Raw genomic sequence first — 22,784 nt, forward strand, 5'->3', positions numbered from 1 at the left:
GGCTGTATATGAGATTAATAAACATGTTAACACCTTTGATTGAAAAATTTGGGGGACTTTTTACCAGCTGTAAATATAACGGCAGATTACATTTTTATAAGGTTTAATAAAATTATGTGCTTATGAAATGAATCTAAAAATGAATCTAATGGAAACAGCTAATTGTTTAAATGGTGCTGTGATGGTTTATTTCTTCACTGTATTGTTTTTCCTGACTACATTAACTTTGTGCCATTATTATTATTATTATTGTTGTTGTTGTTGTTGTTGTTGTTGTTGTTGTTGTGTGATTATAACAATGTTACTTCCCAGAAGAAGAACCAGTCAGCAAAATCAAAATCAGTATTACTTTTGTGTCCAGTTCACTTTGTAAAACACAAACAATACCAGGCAAATTTAGTTGACGGGACATGACAGCTCCCACAGATGCCATCTTAGATAAGCATGGATTGGGCAGTTAAAACATACTTTAAGGATAATTCATTCACACAGCCTGCCATTTATTTCCATGTGTTAATAAACAGTGTGTAATGTTGATGTCTTATTGTAAGATGACTTCTTCTTACCAATATCATGCAAAAATTTATATTAGATATTAGATATTTGACCTTCCTACAGTTCAGTGTATTCATTATTATAATATAAGATCATTATATCATTATCATGATATTATGATGCCAAACAGTCTCACAGATTCTTATTCTTCTGCTTTTGCTCTTTAAAAGTTTTTTTAACCCAATAAATAATGACAACTGTGATCATTCTTGTAATCACTGTTCCTGTGTTGTTTTACAAATAAACTGATATGTGTATCAGTAGTATTTACTGAAAAAATCATCAAACATTGGATAATAATAATCACTTTTAAAAATAAATAATGTAGGATTATCTAGGTGAATAAATATTATATTTATTTATCAGCCGAATTGTGAAAAAAACTTTACAATACTTAACTGTGTGAAATAAAGTATAAACAAGTGTGTGATGCTAAATATTAAGCAGTTGTGAGATACGTAACAATGAGGTATATTTGTATTAAAGATTATTAAATTCCAACACTTGGCCTTATGTGTGAGTATAACATGGTGAATGCTGAAATCCTTCCAAGGTGGGGAATTCCCAGACTGGGAGACCGGGTGCTGATCAGACCAGCTTGACAGCAGTTTAGGTCGAAGGTCGAGCCACTTGGGTTCATGCCAGCTATTGCAAGAAGATTCCACAAACACAGTAATAACCCAAAGGGTGAAAAGATTTCCACATTGACGCTGAAGAAGACAACAATGGTCAAATTTTTATTGAACCACTAGCAGCAGCAATTAGACAGAATTCAGTAATTAAGGGCATAAAATGCAAGAACGTGGAACATAAAATCAGCCTTTATGCGGATGATGTGTTACTCTTTCTCCAAAATTCACAAACCAATATCTCTGGGGTGATTGAATTGATAAACTCTTTTGCAAGAATATCAGATTACTCAATTAACTGGTCAAAATCTACAGTTCTACCGATTAATTGCTCCCTCCATAATTCCTCTTCTACACCACTGCAATCGGGAAATATAAAATATTTAGGTATTAATGTTTCTCCCAAGCTTGCAGATCTAACTAAATTAAACCATATCCCACTTTTAAAGAAGGTAGAAGATGATCTGGCTAGATGGAAATGTCTACCCATATCACTCATGGGAAGGGTTGCCGCTATAAAAATGATGGTCTTACCAAAAATAAATTATTTATTCTCAATGATCCCAACTAAACCGCCACAAGATTGGTTCAGATCGCTAGATTCATGTATGTCCAAATTCCTTTGGAAAAATAAACCCCCACGTATAAGCTTAAAAACACTACAAAAGACCAAGGATAAAGGAGGACTAGAACTGCCTAACTTTCAGCACTACTTCTTAGCCAACAGGCTTCAGTTTATCTCAGGATGGCTAAAACATACCCTCTTAGATGAACCTTGGTTAGATGTAGAACAAGCACTTTGCAATAATCTAGAGATCTCAGACCTACCATTTATCAGCTCAAACATCCAACGACATGAATGCTTTAAAAGCATCAACATCAGCTCTTCTCTGACAGCATGGTGGGAGTTTCTAAAATTGACAGCGTCTTCATTAATCCCATGCAAACGTACACCTATCTGGAACAACCCTGACATATTACAAAACAATAATATGATAAACTTTTCAGATTGGAGTGGTAAAGGAATCAAATATTTAGAACATATACTAGAAGGAACAGAATTTATCTCATTTGACGGACTAGTTACACAATATGGGATAAACAAGAAAAGATTTTTAGAATATCAACAAATTAAATCCATAGTAAAAAAGAAATTTAAACCGGGTCAAGTTGAACTACAAACACCACCAAGTGTGGTTCAATTTCTTACTCTTAAAACCCCCAAATTACTATCCAAAATATACAGAATGCTTTCTAAAACAGATGAATCAATATCACTTCCTATTGCAAAATGGGAAGCGGATTTATCAGTTAACTTAGACCTAAACTTCTGGTCTCAGATTTGCATAAAAACCTTTCATCTAATTAGAAATCCCAGTCTTCAATTAATTCAATACAAAATATTACATAGAGTGCACTATACAGGTCATCGGATGTTCAAGATGGGCTTTACGTCTACCAACAACTGCTCACACTGCCAAACCAATTCACCGGACAATTATATCCACGCTCTTTGGTTCTGTCCACCAGTTCAGAAGTTTTGGCGCGAGATATGTGAAGACTTATCGAAGTGTCTGAAATGTAACATTCCAACTTCCCCCTTAGTGTGTTTGTTGGGCAGCTTAGATAATGTCACTTCAGAAAAGAATATCGCCCATATGGTTTTCACTGCCCTATGCATAGCCAAGAAAACAGTCCTCATGAACTGGAAAAATAAAAATAATCTTAATTCTAACCAATATAGAAATTATCTATTAGATTACATTAGTCTTGATACAGCCTCTGCCACCACATCAGATCAATTGCTCTGGGCTCCTTTGATCAGCTCCATCACCTAGTGGGGGTGGGGGGTCATAGTTTGGTCCCGCCTTCACTGTTGTGATTGGTGTGGGGGTAGGGACAGGCTTAGGGCGTCGGGGGGTTCCCCGGAGGCATCTTCCTTGGGGGGCTCAACCCGGGGTAGCGGTCATGTCCGGTTAGGGGCTCTGTTGGCTCTCAGGTGACTGTTTCCTCGCGGCTGCGTGCAGCGGGGCTAGGGGTGGGTCTGTGCTGACGGACGTGGGTTACTGACCTGGTAGCCTGGCTGCCCCTGGGTGGGTCCGGGATGGGCGTGAGGTTCTGGGGGCGCTCCGTCTCTGGGCTGGGGCCCGGGCCGGGCCTCGGGGGCTTGGGTCCTGGTTGGTGTGTTGCCGGGGTTGTGGGCGGGTGGGTGCATGGGGGCCCAGCCCTGGAGCAGGGTGCCGCCGGTGCATCGAGCCACCTGGGGGGCTCTTCAACTGGTGGGGGAGATTGTCACATCTTGCAGGAGCTTTCCTCTCCTCGGGAGCTCTCCCTGCAGGAGGGGGAGATACAGGAGAGGTGGAGGAAGATCTCAGCCTGGGTGTTTATTGTCTTATGTAGTCTGGAAGATGAGTGGATGGTGGGGTGGGTGCAGTTTTCTCTGTGGTGGGGTTGGGTGGACTGTCCCGGGCTCTGTGGGGCCGGGAGGCGCTGCTGCGCTGGGCCCCGGTCTGGATGGGCCTGGGCCCCCTTTCCCTGGCAGGTCGCGGAGTATGGGGGTGCCTACTGGGGTCAGCGGGGGAGCTGGCCCCAGGGAGGGGTCACTTGCCCCTCCCTTCCTTCCCTCCCCATCTCCAGCTGCCTCCCTCTTCCCGCTCCACCACAACCACCCACACATGCAGGACCTTGGAGTAGGGGTATGTCACCAGGGTGCAGAGGAGGCTACCAACCCCCCCCCCTGTCCCCTTCTGGCTGCCTCTGCCTCAATTTTATCCCACAACTTAGACATTCACATTACTCACACTCTCATTACACATACATATAGGATCTTGGGGGTGGGCACGATACACGGAATCCAAAGTACCATCAGGGTGTACACCCCACCCCTGGCGTCGTTGCCCACCTCTCAAGGTTACATACACGTAGACATTGAGGGCTAGCAGGAGGGACCATGCGCTTACCTGCTGCTCTCTGGCAGGTAGCTCCATGCACTCCTGGGTTTTAAATGCACCTTTGAACTACAAACTACATGTCCATCACGCCACTCTTGTGTTAATCTATGCACGGTCTGAAGCATGTGTGTGGGAATGTATGTGAATGTTTTACTGTTATATCTTATTAGTATTTTAAGTATTCTATCTATTTTATTTATTGAATTTTATTGTTTTATTTATATTTTGATATTGCTAGGGATGATGCAATGATCGGGGACCATTCTTAATTTCGTTGTTCTCATGACAATGACAATAAAGTTTCTGATCTGATGACACATGCATCAACACTACAATGAGCGGGTGGAGGGAGGTTTGGAGTCTTCTCTCACCCCCATTCTCTGCGACCTGCTGGAGCGGGGGGGCTAGGAGGAGGAGTTGGCCGTCCGACTGCGGTCTGGAGTGTGGGGCCTCCCTGCTGCTGCGGAGTCGGGGCGGTCTGCCTCCCCCCACCGCAGGGAAAAGGGTAACACCACCTGGGTCTGGGTGCAGTTCCCCCTCCAGGGGCAAGGGTACCTAGACCCGGTTTGTAGAGTACGCTTGGGGAGTGTGATCGTGTGTACAGCGTCTCTTTATGTCTGTCTCCACGTTGGTTGAGTGTGGAGTAAGTGCATATGAGAGCATGAGGGTGGGAATGGATGTTTGTATATGTGTGTGCCTGTATTTCTGTGTCTATATGTCAGGTTGGGTGTCAGGCGCCACCTCTCTGGGGACATCTTAGGCCCTCCAAGGTTTGGAGGCCTATCTCCCCCTACCACCACTTCCCTGCCAGTGGCGGACTCCCTCAGACATCGGTGCGTTGGCGGTTCTTTGTGTCCGGGGATGGGCGTCCAGGTACACACCGGCTCACTCCTTGGCGGCCGCTTATCGGGGCCTGGAGCCTGGGGCTCGCTCGGGCCACTTCGGAGGTGGGGTGCCCTCGGCCTCTCGGTCTGGGGCTCGGTCACTCAGGCACGGCTGGCTGCCGGCGGAGCTCACGGGCGCGTCACTGCAACTCCCCCTGGCTTCTGCTCCGCGGCTGCTGAGTGAGCCCTCATCTGGGACTCTCCTCAGCTCTTTCTGGGACAGTGGCGCGGCTGCCCCTCTGTTGGTCTTCCTTGGTCTCTTGTGTTCTGGGGGCCTCTGGATGTCTGGAGTTTTGATCTCCTCCATACCTGCTTCATGCCCTGGAGGACGGGGCTGTGGCCCCCCCACACCCTCTAGCAGATCATTACATGAAGGAACCTTTTAAAAAAACAAGCGCGTCCATGCTCACAGGTGTACACACGGGTGATCACACCCACAAACTACACCCTTTTTGGCTCCTACCTCAAAGCACACTGTGTTCTGTTGATCTTATGTGCTGCACAATAATGTTTAATATTTAGTATTTACTGTCATATTCCCATATATCATTGTGATGTTGTTTATTCTATTACTCTTGTTCTCTTCTGCTTGTTTTCTTTTTTCTTTCTCAGCAGGTGATCCAGGTGATCGATATATGCATTTTTTTTTCTTTCTTTCTTTTTTTTTTTCTCTGCTCATTCTGTTGGTTTTTGTTTTTTGCCCTTCTCCCCCGTCCCTCTTCTCAGCTGTTTCTCTTTCCCTCTTTCTTTCTCCCCTTCTTTCCCCCAGTCCAGTCTGTCCCGTATTCAGTAAGTGAAAATAAAATGAACAATAAAAGGTGAATCAAATGGACCATTACGGCAAGGCTGGGATGGTCAATTTGGTAAAGTAAATCCGTTGGGCATCTTTCTTTGCCTTTAGACAACAATTCTGATGGCAAAAGAGCCAAACGGGACAGGCAAACAAAAAAAAACAAAAACAAATCATCAAACATTGGATAATAATAATCACTTTTAAAAATAAATAATGTAGGATTATCTAGGTGAATAAATATTATATTTATTTATCAGCCGAATTGTGAAAAAAACTTTACAATACTTAACCGTGTGAAATAAAGTATAAACAAGTGTGTGATGCTAAATATTAAGCAGTTGTGAGATACGTAACAATGAGGTATATTTGTATTAAAGATTATTAAATTCCAACACTTGGCCTTATGTGTGAGTATAACATGGTGAATGCTGAAATCCTCCCAAGGTGGGGAATTCCCAGACTGGGAGACCGGGTGCTGATCAGACCAGCTTGACAGCAGTTTAGGTCGAAGGTCGAGCCACTTGGGTTCATGCCAGCTATTGCAAGAAGATTCCACAAACACAGTAATAACCCAAAGGGTGAAAAAATTTCCACATTGACGCTGAAGAAGACAACAATGGTGTACGACGTGCTCTGCCCTTTCAACCTATGGCTCCACTGGAACAAAAGAGTGAGAGGTGAAAGAGTTTGTGTATAAATACACAGACAATACACATATGCTTTCAATTATGTAATTTAAGTGATCTAGGTAGCTTTGTACGTGCTTTGGAATTTGTACGTGTTTTGGAGTTTGTACGTGCTTTGTCTCTAGGGGCCACGGTATATATTTATATATAAACATATATAAATAAAACCACAGGGTTTTTTTAACATTAGTCATTTCTTTTGTGCATAATTTTATATTGGTGTTGATAATAAATTAATTAAAGCAACAAAACAACACTGTAAAAAATCAAACTTGCAGTTGTTGAGCTTACAGTCATTTCTTTCACAATTCAACAATAAAAGTTCAGTTGGCCCATAAACTCAAATACATTAAGGGTTTCAACTAATCATTTAACGTTTTGGAGCAAAAGTTGGTCTCAGATGAAATTTATTGCTGGCAAAATGAATGAATTCAAGTTTTACATGAGTTGAAGCTATTGGCGCCTTTCTGTTAGTGATGTGCGGATCGATCCTGAAATATCGATTCCTCCGATACCAATCATTTATGTTCTAGAATCGATTCTCACATTAAAATATCGATATTTTAGTAATTTAGAGTAAATTTGTAGTTTATCATTAACAGGAACACAGTGGAAAGAAACTATAACATTCGGATTGCCTACATTCAAAGGAACTACTTCCTCTTCCGCCTTTCATAGTCATGTGCGAAATACGGCTGTATAAATGTCTCGCAGCCCCTTGGCGTGCGCACTCACAACAATGGCTGAGCGTAATTGTGCGGATGTATTGTACCTCCACAAACAGCTGAGCCGTGGTTTGCAATAAATGTGGCAAAAAAAGTGAGGTGTTGTGGCCATACTTGCCAACCTTGAGACCTCAGAATTAGGGAGACATTCAAAAGGGCTGTTTGGGCGGATAAATATATTTTACAGGGTTTATTTATCGGATAAAATACGTTAAATGTCACCGTTATTATTGGCCGGCCCGGAAACAGCGGGGGTGTCCAAATTCAGAGGCTGCTTCCACCTGAGGACCGGCCTTCGCGGTCTAAAGAAAGCCGGGTAGTGCGTCACGAGCTCCCTCGGTGGAGTGAAACTCTGCCGTCTGCTCCTTGCTGTCTAAAATATAACCGGACACTGACGTAAACTCTTCTGTTTAATCAGTTTTCTGTTTGACGTTTATTCAGCTGTGTGAAAACCCCGGAGGAACCCTCCCGAGGGAATAATAAAGTTTAATTTAATTTAATCTAATCTAATAACTTTAATCTCAGCCAAACCGATTTACTCACGAACAAATAAAACACTGAAAAAGCCAAACAAGAACATTTTTAAGTTATGTACATCATGTTTAACCCGAGTGGTGAAAGACCGCGGGGGTTTGAAGACGATGTGTCGGTCGGCTCAGATATTTGAAGTTTACACAGCTACATTCTCACCTGAAAATATGTTAAAAGTTTTTTTGCGACCCAGAAAGAGAAATAAGAGTGATATTAAAACTAAGTCGCTGCCGTCATTGTTGGAAACTGGAATTGGCTGGGCCGCGCTATGAATTCTGCGATATGGTTTTTCAACTTTGTTGTCCGGGTGGAAAATCTGGAGAAAGGTGGGATTCTCCCGGAAAAATCGGGAGGGTTGGCATGTATGGTTGTGGCAACATCACTAACCTTGTCAAACACCTCAGAGTAAATCACATCACAAAATATGACGAGCGTATGTTGAGGCGAACTGAAGAGGAGGAGAGGGACAGGTGCTGCTAGGGTGAGAGTCTCTCACGGAGTCCTTTAGTCCTCCAGGCAGGCAAGGTGTTCAAATAGCACACAACTTTAGTTTTTTTATTTCTATATGATGAACTCTGCATTATTAAGTGATAAGAAGAAGGTATTCTGATGTCCTGTAATCATTATGACGCTATAATTTGAGATACAATAAATAAAATCCGTTTTGTACAAAGTATCGGTATCGGATCAGTATCGTCGATACCACCCTGAATATTACTTGGTATCGGATCGGAAAGGAAATCAGTGGTATCGCACATCACTACTTTCTGTGCCTGAGTACGCATGCGCATCTCATATTTTTGGATGCTACGGGGTCTACTTTGCGCTTTTGCAAGGACTGAAAGCCACCTGGCCGTCTGCCTTAATGAGAACGTGAGGCTTTTTATACCAGGAGCTGGATAGATCGTTCATCTCAAGTTTCTAAAGGCAAGTAATGTTTCTTTTATTATATCAGACAGTATATGTTTGAACAGTCTCAATTTGTCTTTTAGAAATATCACAACTGAAGTTCTTTGTATTTTTCCGAAACTTAGCATAGCATTACTTTCTTGGCTAAGAGGCCTTGTGGCTTATGGGTATGTGTTTACTATATCATTTAAGATTCCATGTCACAAACTACGTGCCATGTCACAAAACAATGAAAATCCGACAAACTTCGCTACTAAAGAGGCGCGCTCATATCTGACAAGCCTCCGCGACACCCCCTATGCGTATTTCATGAAGTGCAGTCTGTGGCCGCCATACCACCTAACGAAACAAAATAGGCTGACTCACTCATGACCGCCGCTATTTAAATAAAATAAAATAAAATTCGGGGGCGCCTGCTGCTATGTCTTAATTTGTTCGAATCACATTTAGCCAATAAAATGTGTGCTTTAGTTTCTGTGTGAACGGGGTGGTGGAGTCCTCATGGCCAGCGAGCTCCACTAAATGAAATATGAGATGTGACAATATCGTTTATATCGATATAGTCTGTTACATTATAATTATACTCTTGGAGCCGCAAGTTTGCCTCTCTTTCGTCCACTTTTGTCTCTACGCTGTGTTACTCCGCCTCTCTCCTTCACTGAACACAACTCCCCCTCCCCCATCGCTTCACCTGCAGGCAACGACAAGATGGACACGGCAGCTATCAAAGAGGAGCTGGTCGGTAAAAAGAAAACATTTGAAGATTACTATTTTAGTGCTGTCAGCGTAAAGTTAATGCCATAACTGCATTAACGGGGCAAATCTCCGTTAACTAGTTACCGCGGATCACCCCGTGCGTGGGGCTGGGTGGCGTTAGTGAGCTAACCGGGCTAACGCGTTGACGCACGGCCTAAAATCCTTTCATCTCAAAAATCGACAGTCTGCCTTATGTATGAATTCTGGTTGTGCTTACTGACCTCGAACCAATTTTATGTGGTACACAGCTTAAAAAAATATGTCAAATGTTTTGGTACGACTTTGGTAAGCTATGAAGCTGCACTGCTTGATGGATTGTTGGAGCATTACGGCTACCGAGGAGCCTCGCAGAGTGATACGTACTCTGCTTCAACGTAATATTACCATATTATGTGTGTAAGGACCATAAATGGCACCTGTAAGAGACACGGTTACAAAGAGGATTTCAAACTCCAGGCTGTCAGTTGCGCAGTAGAACTTGGAAACAGAGCAGCTGCAAAATCTGTCTTTGTTATTATGCTCAGCATCTTTTATTTTACATTTTGACTGCACAATTGTGAGCTTTTTGTTATGCACAAAACAACATTGTTTTGGTTTATTTATGGAGCACCATTAATAAATGCACTGATAATTTAAACAGATGCTTCAGGAGTTTTATCCCACTCATACTCTCAATCCAATGTTTGTCATTCTAAGTTGTAAAACCAATCACACAAAATTATCCTTTGCTTACATAATACATCCCAGTATACTGTTGGTGCATTCCATGTAGAATACAATTTGTTAATAATAAATTAAATAAATTAAACATTTGATGTAATGTATGTTTTGTAAATTATTTGTTTTACTGTGTTTCACATGGCATTTTACAAGGCAGAATCAGCTCACTTTAGTGAGCCAAAAAAATTAGGACAGGAGAAAAAAATTCTTAAGTAATGTCAGGAAGCTGGCATTTTATTTTAAAACGAATTGCTATTTTTATTTATTTAGAGAATTAAAAGCCAACTCCAGACCACTGCTTGTCCTGATTTATGAGGGACTGATGAGGAGTTGGTAAGGAGAGGAATCGGAACAGGAGTGCCTGCTCCCCGCCCCAAACACATTATCAGGTAATGTAACTTTGGTAATTTGAGATTAATTCAGGTTTCTTTTGAATTGTTGACACTGTCCTCTCCTCTCTTCTCATTATAGCTTTTGTATGCAGTGCCAGTTCTGCTCTTTTGTCTGTTCAAGCCAAGAAGTACTCTTAAGACATCACCAGCTACAACAAAGAAGAGGATTTCATTTGCCCTGTGTTTACAGTGACTGCGTCTGTTCGTTCAGGACACGAGGGGCATTGAAGTCTCACCTCAGCAGATCACACAACAGGGCTAAGAAAAGGCAGGAGATCTCAACATTTTTTTGTGATTTTTGTGAATTTAAGGAAAACTGCTCACAGCATACATTTATTTCACATATTTTAAGGCACTTAAAAAAAAATCAGACTGTATCCTGTCCTTTCCAAAAATGTGACTATGCTACCAACAATTTATCAACCTTTACGTCACACACAAGCAGAAAGCACAAAAACTCAAAAGATATAAAAAACTGTATTAGACTGATTTCTCATGCAAATGCATGTCCTAGTGAAAGTAGCTCCCCTGATAAATCCTTAAATACCTCTCAGGAGCCAGAGATATTACCAAGTGGTTCAGGTGTAGCATCAAGTGATAAAGAGGACAATGAGTTTGTAGATTACCAATGTCTTGAACATAAAATAGCTAGACTTTTTCTATGCATGCAAACATTGTTACATGTTTCTAAAAGTGCTTTGCAGAGAATTATTGAGGAAATTGGTGACATTTTAAAATTTTCTCAGGTTCATTCATTTCAAAGAATCAAACAGGTGCTTGCTGAACAGAACATTGAGGCAGATGATGATGTAATTAAAAATATAAATGATGCACTTTTCAAAACCAACCCATTAATTATCTCAACAGAACCAAAAGGTGCATTATCTACTGATTACAAGAGAAATATTTATTTCAAGAATAATTTTCATGTAATTGAGCCTACAGAGTACATCTACAAAGCGAGAACTAGAAATACATTTGTTTATGTCTCAGTAAACCAGGTCTTGGAGAACTTATTGAAAGAGAAAAGTTTCTTTGAAAAGTTAGCATTTGATAAAGAAATTAGTGAAGGTTACAGATCATTTAGAGATGGGCAGTATTTCAAAAACAACAAGCTTTTAGGATTGCAAGATACTTGCATTAGTTTAGCTTTGTATATTGACGACTTTGAAATATGCAACCCTTTAGGAACATCTCGAAAAATTCATAAAATAACTGCTGTCTATTGGGTTGTACTCAACTTATCTGCAAGGTTTCGTTCTACATTACACTCAATACAGCTTGCTCTTCTTGGTAAAAGTGTAGACGTTAAACAGTTTGGGTATGATGCTTTTCTTTATCCACTCATTGAGGATTTAAAATGTCTTGAAAGCACAGGGGTGTATGTTGAATCTTTAAATAGTTTTTTAAAGGGAACTGTATTTTGTGTCTGTGCAGATAACCTTGGGGCTCACAGCCTTGCAGGCTTTTTGGAGTCCTTTAATGTCGACAAATTTTGTCGATTTTGTAGTATTGATAAACATCAGATTGCAGCTCTTGATCCTACAGAATTTCCATTAAGAACTGTGGAACAGCATAACATTTTTCTAGAAGAGCTTGAGGATGGTCAAAGACAAAGTGTGTGTGGTGTCAAAGGTTCCTGTGCCTTAAGTGCGTTGTCCTATTTTCATCCAGTCACTGGATTTCCTCCAGATATATTACATGATTTCTTTGAAGGTGTTGTCCCTGTGGAATTGTGTTTGTGTCTTCAAGATTTAATCAGAAAGGGTTTTATTGCATTTGAAGGACTAAACAAACGTATAAAATCATTTCCATATAAATTCTCTGATAAGCTCAACAAGCCACAACAAATTACAAAAGCCAGTTTTGGAACAGGAAGAGTGAGTGGCAATGGACATGAAAACTGGACACTTTTGCGTTTGCTGCCTTTTATCATTGGGACCTGTATACCAGAACATGAGCCATCATGGGAAGTATTGATGGACCTTAAGGAGCTTGTTGAAATTGTTGTCTCGACAACTCTATCAGAAGAAATATTGTCATACTTGGACACCAAAATATTGGATCATCGACGATTACTAATAGAGACTTTTCCTGATTTTAATTTGAAGCCAAAACACCACTATATTGAACATTATAGTCATCTTGTGCATTGTTTTGGTCCCTTAGTTGATTTGTGGACTATTCGATTTGAATCCAAGCACAACTTTTTCAAGAAAACTGTGCATGATGTCCAATGCTTTAAGAATATACTACTAACACTTTCTTCAAAGCATCAACAAATGATGGCATACTTCTTAGATGGTCACAGTCTTTTTAAACCAAGTGTGCATGTTGATAATATTGACACAGTTGACATCTGTTTCTTGAATGAAAATCTTCAGAAGTGCTTGAAACTGAAATATCCACAGGTAAAAGCTGTGTCATTTGCTAAATGTGTTTATCTGTATGGGACCCAGTATGTTAAAGGCATGATCATTTCATCAGGACAACTGAGTGGACTACCTGAATTCTACAAGATACTGAACATTTTGGTAGACTCTGGGAAAGTGTCATTTGTTGCTACAAAGCTCTCCTCTTGGTTTATGGAACACTACAGATCATATCGGCTTGACAGCAGCTACAAAGATCTGGAAATACTTGACCCAGAAGATTTGAATGATTACCACCCTTTAGCTGAATACTGCGTAGATGGACAACTGATGGTGACACCTGTTACGTGCCTCCTGCATTGAAAGTGATGGTATGTATTATTCTTAAATAGTTTTCAGTTGATTACTTTGAATTTGTCAATTATTTAGAATTGCGCCCTTTTTTGGTTTGTCTTCACAGGCCCTGTTACTGCGAGTCCACGTCAGTCCAAAACTTATCAGAAAAATCCAACTGTCCACTGTTCCAGAATCTGTGAAGCAGCTTCAAGATGAACTACAAGCAAAGCTTGGACTTGAAGGTGACTTTGCAATACAATATGAAGACCCAGATTTTGGGAACGCACTTTGCAACCTGATGGATATTAAGGAGCTACCTGCTGGACGGGCAGTGTTGCACCTCATTTGGGAGGAAAATGCATCAGCCTCGCCACCACAGACTCCATCTGATCATAGCGCTATCTCATCTATTGATACAGCCAGTGTGAGTTCAGCATCTTCTTTCAGCCCATCCTCATCCACAAAGACCTACATGCGTAGCACTTCACAGTGGCCAAATCCATTTCCTATCCCAACCTTTTCCTATGATGTAGCGTTAAAACTTCACAAGGGCAATGAGGTATATAAGAAAGCAGGGGCAAATTTAAGTGTAACAAGAGACATCAAGATGGAAATTCTAGACAAGCTGGCACAAGAAATGTTTGCAATCAAAGCGTACCCTGACAAGAATGAAATAACATCTGTTGCACAGGAGCTAGTTTCCAAACATCCCTGCCTCAAAGAGCCTGGCAATGGCACAGGATATGATGGTTGGGCAACAAGCATTAAGTTCAAGCTTGGCAACTACCGTTCCAAGCTAAGTCAAGCTGGATGTAGTGAAGTTGCAGTCAATCGAAAAAGAAGAGGGGAAGAAGATGACAGTTGCTCAAATAGATTTTCCTTAAAGAAACCAAAGCGAGGTGAAGTCAACTTTATCCCTGATGGCCCAGAAAACTACAATGATGAGTCTCTTGAAAATGAAAGATGCATTTTGGAAGATGAAATGAAGAAGAGGGATAAGAACATGGCACTCATCACCCAAAAGATGGACATCACATTCTCTCTCAGGAGGAAAGAAGTTGTGGAGATGCAGCCCTTGGTCAAGGAAATGCAGCTCAGATGGCCAGCTCTCTTCTTGAAAGAACAGGTAAGATAATCTCTTAAATATTTAAAGGAAAACTTCCGTTTTTTTTTTCTTCCCTTTTTCCCCAGTGTGGTCTTATTTCTAGAATGGAAAACGTTCATTTATTCACCCAGAAAAATTTCAAGGCATTTGGAGTTGTTAGAAAGAAATTTTAATCCCAATGTTACGAGTCAGTCGTTTTGCAAGAGAGAGCTGAGCCACGGTTATGGGGAAAGGATTCACTGAGACAACTAAGAAATGCCTGAATTAAGCCAAAAACCACTCTGGAGGGTTTTTAATCTAAGGAAATAACATTAAAATGTGTTTAAAAGCTCCAAAAAGTTGATTTTACATGATATAGGACCTTTAAAATTCCTTCTGAACAACTCCAAATGCCTCGAAACTTGTCTGGGTGAGTAAATGAACGTGAGCTCCATTTCTTGTGCCCTTGAGAAGCATCTGTTTGTATCACTCCAATATCTTGTAGAAAAGGTTGAAGGCTACCGTTGAGCTAACAATGCTAGTGGTAAAATATAAAAAAATACTTGGCTCTAAAAATATGAAGCTAATTTTGGTATTACCAACAACTCTATTGAAGTGAAATCTATTTACTTGTCAACTTACTGTGTATAATAACGGATTGCTTTTATTTCGCTCTTCTCTGGGCACCCAAAGCGCTTTACAATTCCACTACTCACTCACTCACTCACTCACTCTCACACATCGGTGCAGGGAAACCACAGTTGTAGCCACAGCTGCCCTGGGGTAGACTGACAGAAGTGACGCTGCCATATCGCACCACTGGCCCCTCTGGCCAACACCAGTAAGCGGTAGGGTAAAGGGTCTTGCCCAAGGACACAACGACCAGGACAGAGAGAGCTGGGGATAGAACCAGCATCCTTCCGGTTACAGATGAGCTTCCCAACCCCCTGAACCACGGTCGCCGCAATGACTTGTCTTCACTGGGCATCTAGAATCTTTTGGTGCTGACCCTTAGCAGGCAACAGCCATGAAACTCACAGAACAGGATTGAGAAAGTCACTTACGTGTTATGAAAGTATACAAATTTGACCACAGGATGTTATTCTTACTTCATTCTTACATAACTATAAAATTAATGGAATTTTTTCAATGAATTTAAAATACAATTTATTGATTTATTTCTTTTCTGCAATGCATCCTGTAACAATTGAAACCATTATTTTGTCTTATCAACATTTGATTAGGTATTCTATAGACTTACTGTAAAATCTGCCGATCAGATTTTTCTTGTTTTTTTTTTTTTAATACGTCAGTTATAATTTGTACCACCACTACCACTAAAAGAAAAAAAATCCAATCAAGGCCTGACCAATAGATCAACCAAGACTAACTAAATGTTTTGAAATTAAGCTCTTTTAACCAAATTTGAAAACAATGTGATTTTTATATAATGTACCTTTAAAAGTTTTCTTTTTTTTCTTTTTTTTTTTTGTTGCTTTGTAGATTTGTGCGGAATTCTCACGCATTACCACCAAGGATCTCATGGGGACCTTCATGACTGCCCTCGACACTTACTCACTTCGGCTGATTAAGCTGTATCGAATTAGAAAAGCTGCTTTCCGCAATGACATGGATTCCCTGTTGCAGAAGTTTGATGAACAGGTAATATATAAAAATGTATTTGTGTCTGGTTTATGAGGAACCTGAAGTTCCCACTGTAACGAAAGATACTTTATTAAATATTTACTAAATTGATGTAAAAATTGTTAGTTTTCAAAAAGTGTGTCCTGAATGGGATTATAAGCTAACAAGCAGCGCTGTGTTTGGCAGATTGCAGGTCATGACAGACAGTTCAACTCTCATCCCACTCATGGCACTTTTTGTTATAAATGTTGTAATAAGTGTGCTACATTTGTTGCACATCAAAATTACTTAAAAATAAATAAATAACAAAAACTGACAAAAACATGACCAATTATCTGTAATAACTCATTTCAACATCTTATTTCTTAAGGCTGTATTTTGAGCAACAACACTTAATGTGTTTTAAAAACAAAATGGTAGGTTTATAAATGAGACTGAGTCTTATTTGATTTCCTTGTTTTAGGTCTCAAACATAGTCCAGCATCGACGAACCATCAGTTTGGAAGGGTTACCGATATTTGTTCGCGATGACGAGACCAAACTCTTCTTAACATGTCTGGTGAGTATGCAAATCTACTCAATCTTCATTTTTGGTTTTCAGAGACTTATATGTACTGTTGTTTTTTATTTTGCATAGGATACAGATCCAGTTGAGAGGGCAACCCGAGGTGTTACGGTGGGCATCCTCACTGTTCTGGAGGACTACGTGGGACCCAACTCGCAGTCCACAGTGGTCAACACTGCCATTGTTTTGGAAGAGGACATTATTCTTGATGATCTGCCAGACCTTCCCACTGCCTTTGCCTACTTGTTTGGCCTACTTTATGGGCTCAACATGGAGTTTCCCAAAGAACTCAAGTACACATTTGAAGCTGTGCAACACATTTTTATGGAGTTGACATCTACCTGTTCCCAGAGGATAAGAAGCTTCAAAACCAAGCTCTTAACCAAAGTCTAACCTATTTGACAACATGTTCAACTCAAATGCAACTTGTGTAAAACAGAATGGCAATTTGTTTTGATTTACAGTTTTTGGGTTTCATGGCAAGTTGCTCTGAAAAAAGTTAATTTCTGTCTTTAAGAAAACGGTATGGTGCAGAAAGTTCTGAATCAATGTCTTCTGTTCTAACTTTACCTAATGTAGCTTGCATGGCTGATTGCAGATTTCATGTCTAACATGTTATTATAAGATGTTGAAAGGTTTTATTCTAACTTGAGCTGTTTTAAAAAATTTTATAATCTGGTTTTATGTACATTTGTACTAGTTTTATAACCAATGTGGCGCGATACTGAACTTCACAGGAAATTGGAGTGTTGATACCATTACTATTAAAAGACAAGTGGTGGAAACATTTGTTTGAAAGTTGTTTGCTGTATGGAAACCAGATAGAAGTTGTTCACATCCTGCCATCTGATGTTTTGAATCTGTTTGTTAGTGACTATCTATCAAGATAGGTTTGATATTCTGTCTGACAACACCACCTTTAAAATTGGATGAGTAACATTTGTTACAAAAAAATTTTTGTGTTTTTGGAAGGACTTTATTTGTGGCTGAATGTTGTCAGTATGTTAAAAATGGCTGATCTCAAAAGTCAACATTGTCAGTGGTGCAGTTGTGTTTGAACACAAAGTTATTTGAAAATCAACTGTGTAAACATTCATTGGTACAACAGGGAGCACCTCATGAAAACTATGAAAGATACTTTTTCTAAACTTTAGGAAATTGATTGGCAAAACAAAAAAAATATGTTGTGTAAACTTTAGGAAATACGTTGCCGAAACTAAAACTAATACCTTGTGTAAACTTTAGGAAATACGTTGCAAAAACAATAAAATATGAGTTGAGAAAAAGGACAATTATTAATTTTGTCAACACAAAAACATTAGCTAAAGCAACTTATCTCCTAAACTTGAAATTATAAGTTATCCATCAGAACCTAAAAACGTAAATGCAGTCGGTTGCCTTGAGTTTTTAAGTTTTAGCAACGTTTTTTTTTTTTTTTTTTTTTTTTTTTTTTTTTTACAGTGAACCTGAAGAGCCGGTTGGGAGCCGAAAGAGCCGGCTCTTTCCAGTGAGCGGAGCCGAAAGAGGTGGTTCTCTAAAAAGAGACGGAATTCCCATCACTATATCCAAGTGTCTTCATCAGTTCACAAAAAGAATGCGTTGAATAAAGTTTGACTTATCTGACTGTTTTGTTTTGCTTAATGCACCTTGTAATCCGTTGTGCCTTATGATATATTGTGGTAATGTGAAGTTCTAGTATTTTTATTAGTTTGTCGTAGTTGAGTGTGGTCTAGTTTATGTTATCATCCATGTCTTCTTGTTTGAGTCTTTTCTTGTTTGTCATATGTTATGTTAACTCCGGGTCCAATAACAGGCACCACACCCGCAGTAGATGTGCTCGGTGCTCGGTCTTGCAGCAAGCTATCAAATACGGTGCATTTCTCGGCTTTTAACAAAATGCTATACGTCGCTAGGTGTTTCATCAGATTCGAGGTGTTACCTCTTTTGCACAGTATCACCCTAAAGCACTTATTGCAGGCTGCTGAGTTCGCATTTTTTGCTGTGAAGTACAGCCAGACTTTTGACCGCTTTGCCTTGGGCATTTTTAATCTGTAGCTCTGCTCTAAAAGAACTACGTTCCTGGCCCCGCCTACTATCCTTGGAAAGGTAAAATGATTGGCTAGAATCCAAAGTGTATGACATCTCAGGAAAAAAAAGCACCGAAATAAAGCACTGAAATGTGCGCTGTTTTTCAGTCTGGTTACTACTGTTATGGATACCGGTACCCATCCCTACTCTGGACATCTTCTGCTTACACATTTTATATGCTAAGTTATCGCTAAGCTAAGCTAAGATTGGCGAGGCCAAGCTAAGTTTTGGCTAAGCCAGTGTGGGCATTCTCAGTCTACGTAGGGTTGCCAACCGTCCCTTAAAAAACGGAATCGTCCCGTATTTCGAAACAAAAGTACACGTCCCGTATTGAGCTAATAAGGGACGCACTTTGTCCCATAATACAGTGAGAATCAAAAGTAGTCTATAACTTTTAATGGAATTAACGCTTTGTTTGAAAACATAATTCCCAGCCCCTCTCCTGCTTTGTGACCAATGAGCTGACAGCACACTTTGACAATTCGAGTATGACAATTCAGATTACCGCTCATCTCATTGGTCGAGGAAAGGTCGCTTACGGAGAAAATACCGGAAGACAACAGATGACCACAACAAGAAGCATGGCCAACAGGGAAACAAACGCAGACACTGCGGTGCAAGTCTCGGATGACAGTACACCTAAAGCTGGGCAGACACTGTGCGATTTTTTTCAGTCACGTTATTCAGCTCCTGCTCAAACTGCACGATTGACTCGCAGGGGTTAGAAGTTCGTAGGTCACGATGTACTCTCACACTATACCGCCCGATGCTCTGATGTGACCTGAGTGCTCACACTGTGCCTCCATAAAATGAAGGTTATTGTCATGTATTGATATGGCTATGTCTTAAGGTGATGACCTTTGAACCGGATGTTGTTGTCCGGAGGAAGCCCCATTAAGTGGCTAGTTGTAAGATGGACAGTGTTCAATAAAGCAACATAAAGACCGTGCTTTATGTCCTGATTCAATTCGGAGTGCTCTGCCTAATTTAGTAATAAGGTGGGCACACAACAATGGCGACGAGGACAACACGGACCTGGATTTGTTTTTGTGAGAAGTGTCAGTTCAACATGGACAGACTCGTGTTCATGGGAATACTGCTGACACAGAAAGGCATTGGCCCGACTGAAGAAAGAGTGAGAGCTGTGGTGGAAGCCCGAGAACCGAAGAATGCTACTGAGGTGAGAAGCTTTCTTGGACTGGTAGGCTTCAGTAGCAGGTTCATACCACAGTTTGCTACACTCTCTGAACCACTAAGATGTTTAACTCGAAAAGAAACTATGTTTACATTCGGGCCAGAACAAAAGCAAGCATTTGAAAGACTAAAGACTGAGTTAGCCAGAGCAGGTACCCTAGCCTATTTTGACAAAGAAGCCCCAACCAGAGTCATAGCAGATGCAAGCCCTGTAGGCTTGGGCGCAGTGCTAATTCAAACACAGAACGGAGAAGAGGTACCAGTGTGCTACGTAAGTCGGAGTTTAACAGACTGTGAGCGAAGATATTCTCAAACAGAAAGAGAAGCCCTAGCACTAGTATGGGCATGTGAGAAACTACATCCATATGTGTATGGCAGGAAGTTTGACCTCATCACAGACCACAAGCCATTGGAGGTCATATACAGCCAGAAATCTAAACCTTGTGCACGCATAGAAAGGTGGGTTCTCAGACTGCAACCATATGACTTTAAAGTAGTGCACATTGCGGGAAAACAGAACATTGCGGATTCACTGTCAAGACTGCTGTCTGACACAAAAGAGATACACAAGCATGAATCTGAAGAATATGTGAGATTTGTTGCAGTTAATGCTACTCCAAAAGCACTCACAACAAGAGAGGTTGAAGAAGCCTCTGCTACAGACTCAGAATTAACAGAAGTGCGAAGAGCTATTGAAAATGGACACTTTGAAAAATGCAAAACATATGCACCCATTGCAAATGAACTGTGTGTCATCAGCTACATAGTTTTGCGGGGAACTCGCATTGTATTGCCAGAAAACCTGAGAGCTCAAGCACTGTCAAAGCTCATGAAGGACATTTAGGAATTGTTGGAACCAAACAGCATCTCAGAACAAAAGTTTGGTGGCCAGGGATGGACAAAGCTGCAGAAAAGTTTTGTAAAGCTTGTCACGGATGTCAAATAGTAGCCAGACCAGATCCACCTGAACCACTGAGAAACACACTTTTACCATGGCGACCATGGACCATGGCGAGATGTGGCGGTAGACTTACTGGGACTGCTACCTTCGAACCACTCAATACTTGTACTGATAGATTACTACAGTCGGTACTATGAGTATGATGTAATGTCATCTACAACTGCTGAAAAAGTCATTGACTCTATTGACTGTATATTTAGCAGACATGGGCCATGGACAGTTACCATCAAATCTGATAACGGCCCACAGTTCAAATCTGAGCTGTTCAGAGAATATTGTGAAACTAATGGAATCAAACATATAAGAACTACACCAAAATGGGCTCAAGCAAATGGACAAGTGGAACGTCAGAATGCATCTGTCACGGTCCTGAGTCTGTGGACTCAGTGTTTTTCTGTTTGTATTAGTTATCTTTGTTTTCATGATGTGTTTTGATTCTCTTGGGTTTGATTTCTGTCACTGTATCCCCTAGTTTAGTCCACGTCTGTTCAGTTTCCTGTTTTACTTTGAAAGTCTGTGTACTATGTCAATGTGTTGAGTTTTGCCTCCCCTTGTCTTGTCATGTCTGATGAGTCCCAGCTGTGCTCTCCTCCTGTTTCACATTCCCTAATCACCTCAGTATGTATTTAAGCCCTGTGTTTTTCCCTGCCAGTTGTTGCGTCCTCCACGTTTGTTGTGTGTGTATCCATGGTCGTCTTCCTTCAGCAGCTCCTGTCTAGTTAGTTTAAGTTGTTGTTTATGCATCGTCCAAAGGTGACTCTCCAGCAAATAAAGCCGTCGTTTAAGTTAATGTTTTGTCTCCGAGTCCTGCACGTGGGTCCAGCCACTGACAGCCACACAACTCATCGTGACAGCATCATTGATGAAAAGAATCAGGATCGCACAAGCCGAAGGACTTGACTGGAAGCGAGAGCTAAGAAAATATGTAACAGTGTATCGCAACATTGAACATCCAACCACGGGCAAAAGTCCAGCAGAACTCCTGTTCAACCGCAAAATGAGAGGAAAGTTACCGAACATCAGTGAGGCAAAAACAACGGAGTTGGACGTGCGTGACAGAGACGCTGAACAGAAAGGAAAATCAAAGATTTATGCTGATGAACGAAGGGGAGCTGAGTATTCAAAAGTTGACACGGGAGACACAGTGCTGGTTCAACAAGACAAAGTGGACAAGTTTACAACACCATTCAACGCAACACCACACAAAGTTGTAAGCAGAACTGGAAACCAAGTCATTATTGAATCACCAACAGGAGCTCGCTATCACCGGAATACCACACATGTGAAGAAATACGAGACAAATGAGACCAGAGAAGGACACTATGACACAATACCTGAAAGGGAGGAAGGTGAAACACCCACAAAGACTGACACCTTCACTCCAACACCACAAGAGGGCTCCCAGGGGCCAGAGAGACCAAGTAGATCACAGAGGGCTAAAAAGATACCCGAGAGGTTTCGTGATTTTGTGGTGAAATGAACTATAATATGTTAAGGTGAAGAGGTAACTTAAAGTTGGCAAGTTTCAAGTTCATATGTGTATTTCGACATGTATATATTGAAAAAAGAAAGGTACATGTGTGGTGAGACAGTTAGATTATATACTTGTTAGAAAGTAAGACAAGAAGAATGTTCAGTGTTGGAAAAAAAAAGACATCAAACTTATTACAACTAAAGTTTGAGTCTAAGGAAAAGGGGGATGTCATGTATTGATATGGCTATGTCTTAAGGTGATGACCTTTGAACCGGATGTTATTGTCCGGAGGAAGCCCCGTTAAGTGGCTAGTTGTAAGATGGACAGTGTTCAATAAAGCAACATAAAGACATTATGTCCTGATTCAATTCGGAGTGCTCTGCCTAATTTAGTAATAAGGTGGGAACACAACAGTTATAACAGAAAATCTGTCGCTCGCTCTCCCTCTCTGTCTTTCACTCACACAGACACACCACCACCATCAACTTTGCTAAATTGCTAATGAAAAACATTAATCAGGCAGCTGTGATTGAGC

The 22,784-nt window shown here is 40.8% G+C and overlaps 1 protein-coding gene across 1 annotated transcript; it reads left to right on the forward strand.

Annotated features, from left to right (window-relative positions):
* Positions 1–13,846: 13,846 nt before the first annotated feature.
* On the forward strand, positions 13,847–16,927 carry LOC146622348 (uncharacterized). The gene is made up of 4 exons (XM_085365068.1): positions 13,847–14,365; positions 15,827–15,985; positions 16,431–16,526; positions 16,605–16,927. The coding sequence occupies exons 1-4, from the start codon at positions 13,847–13,849 to the stop codon at positions 16,923–16,925; spliced, it is 1,095 nt and encodes a 364-aa protein (XP_085221194.1). The 3' UTR covers positions 16,926–16,927.
* The last annotated feature ends 5,857 nt before the right edge of the window (positions 16,928–22,784 follow it).

The sequence above is a fragment of the Diplotaxodon limnothrissa genome, linkage group LG11, assembly GCF_057381915.1.
Source record: "Diplotaxodon limnothrissa isolate DT_005_m linkage group LG11, D_limnothrissa_male_GT1.1, whole genome shotgun sequence".
In the NCBI taxonomy this organism is placed as follows: Eukaryota; Metazoa; Chordata; class Actinopteri; order Cichliformes; family Cichlidae; genus Diplotaxodon; species Diplotaxodon limnothrissa.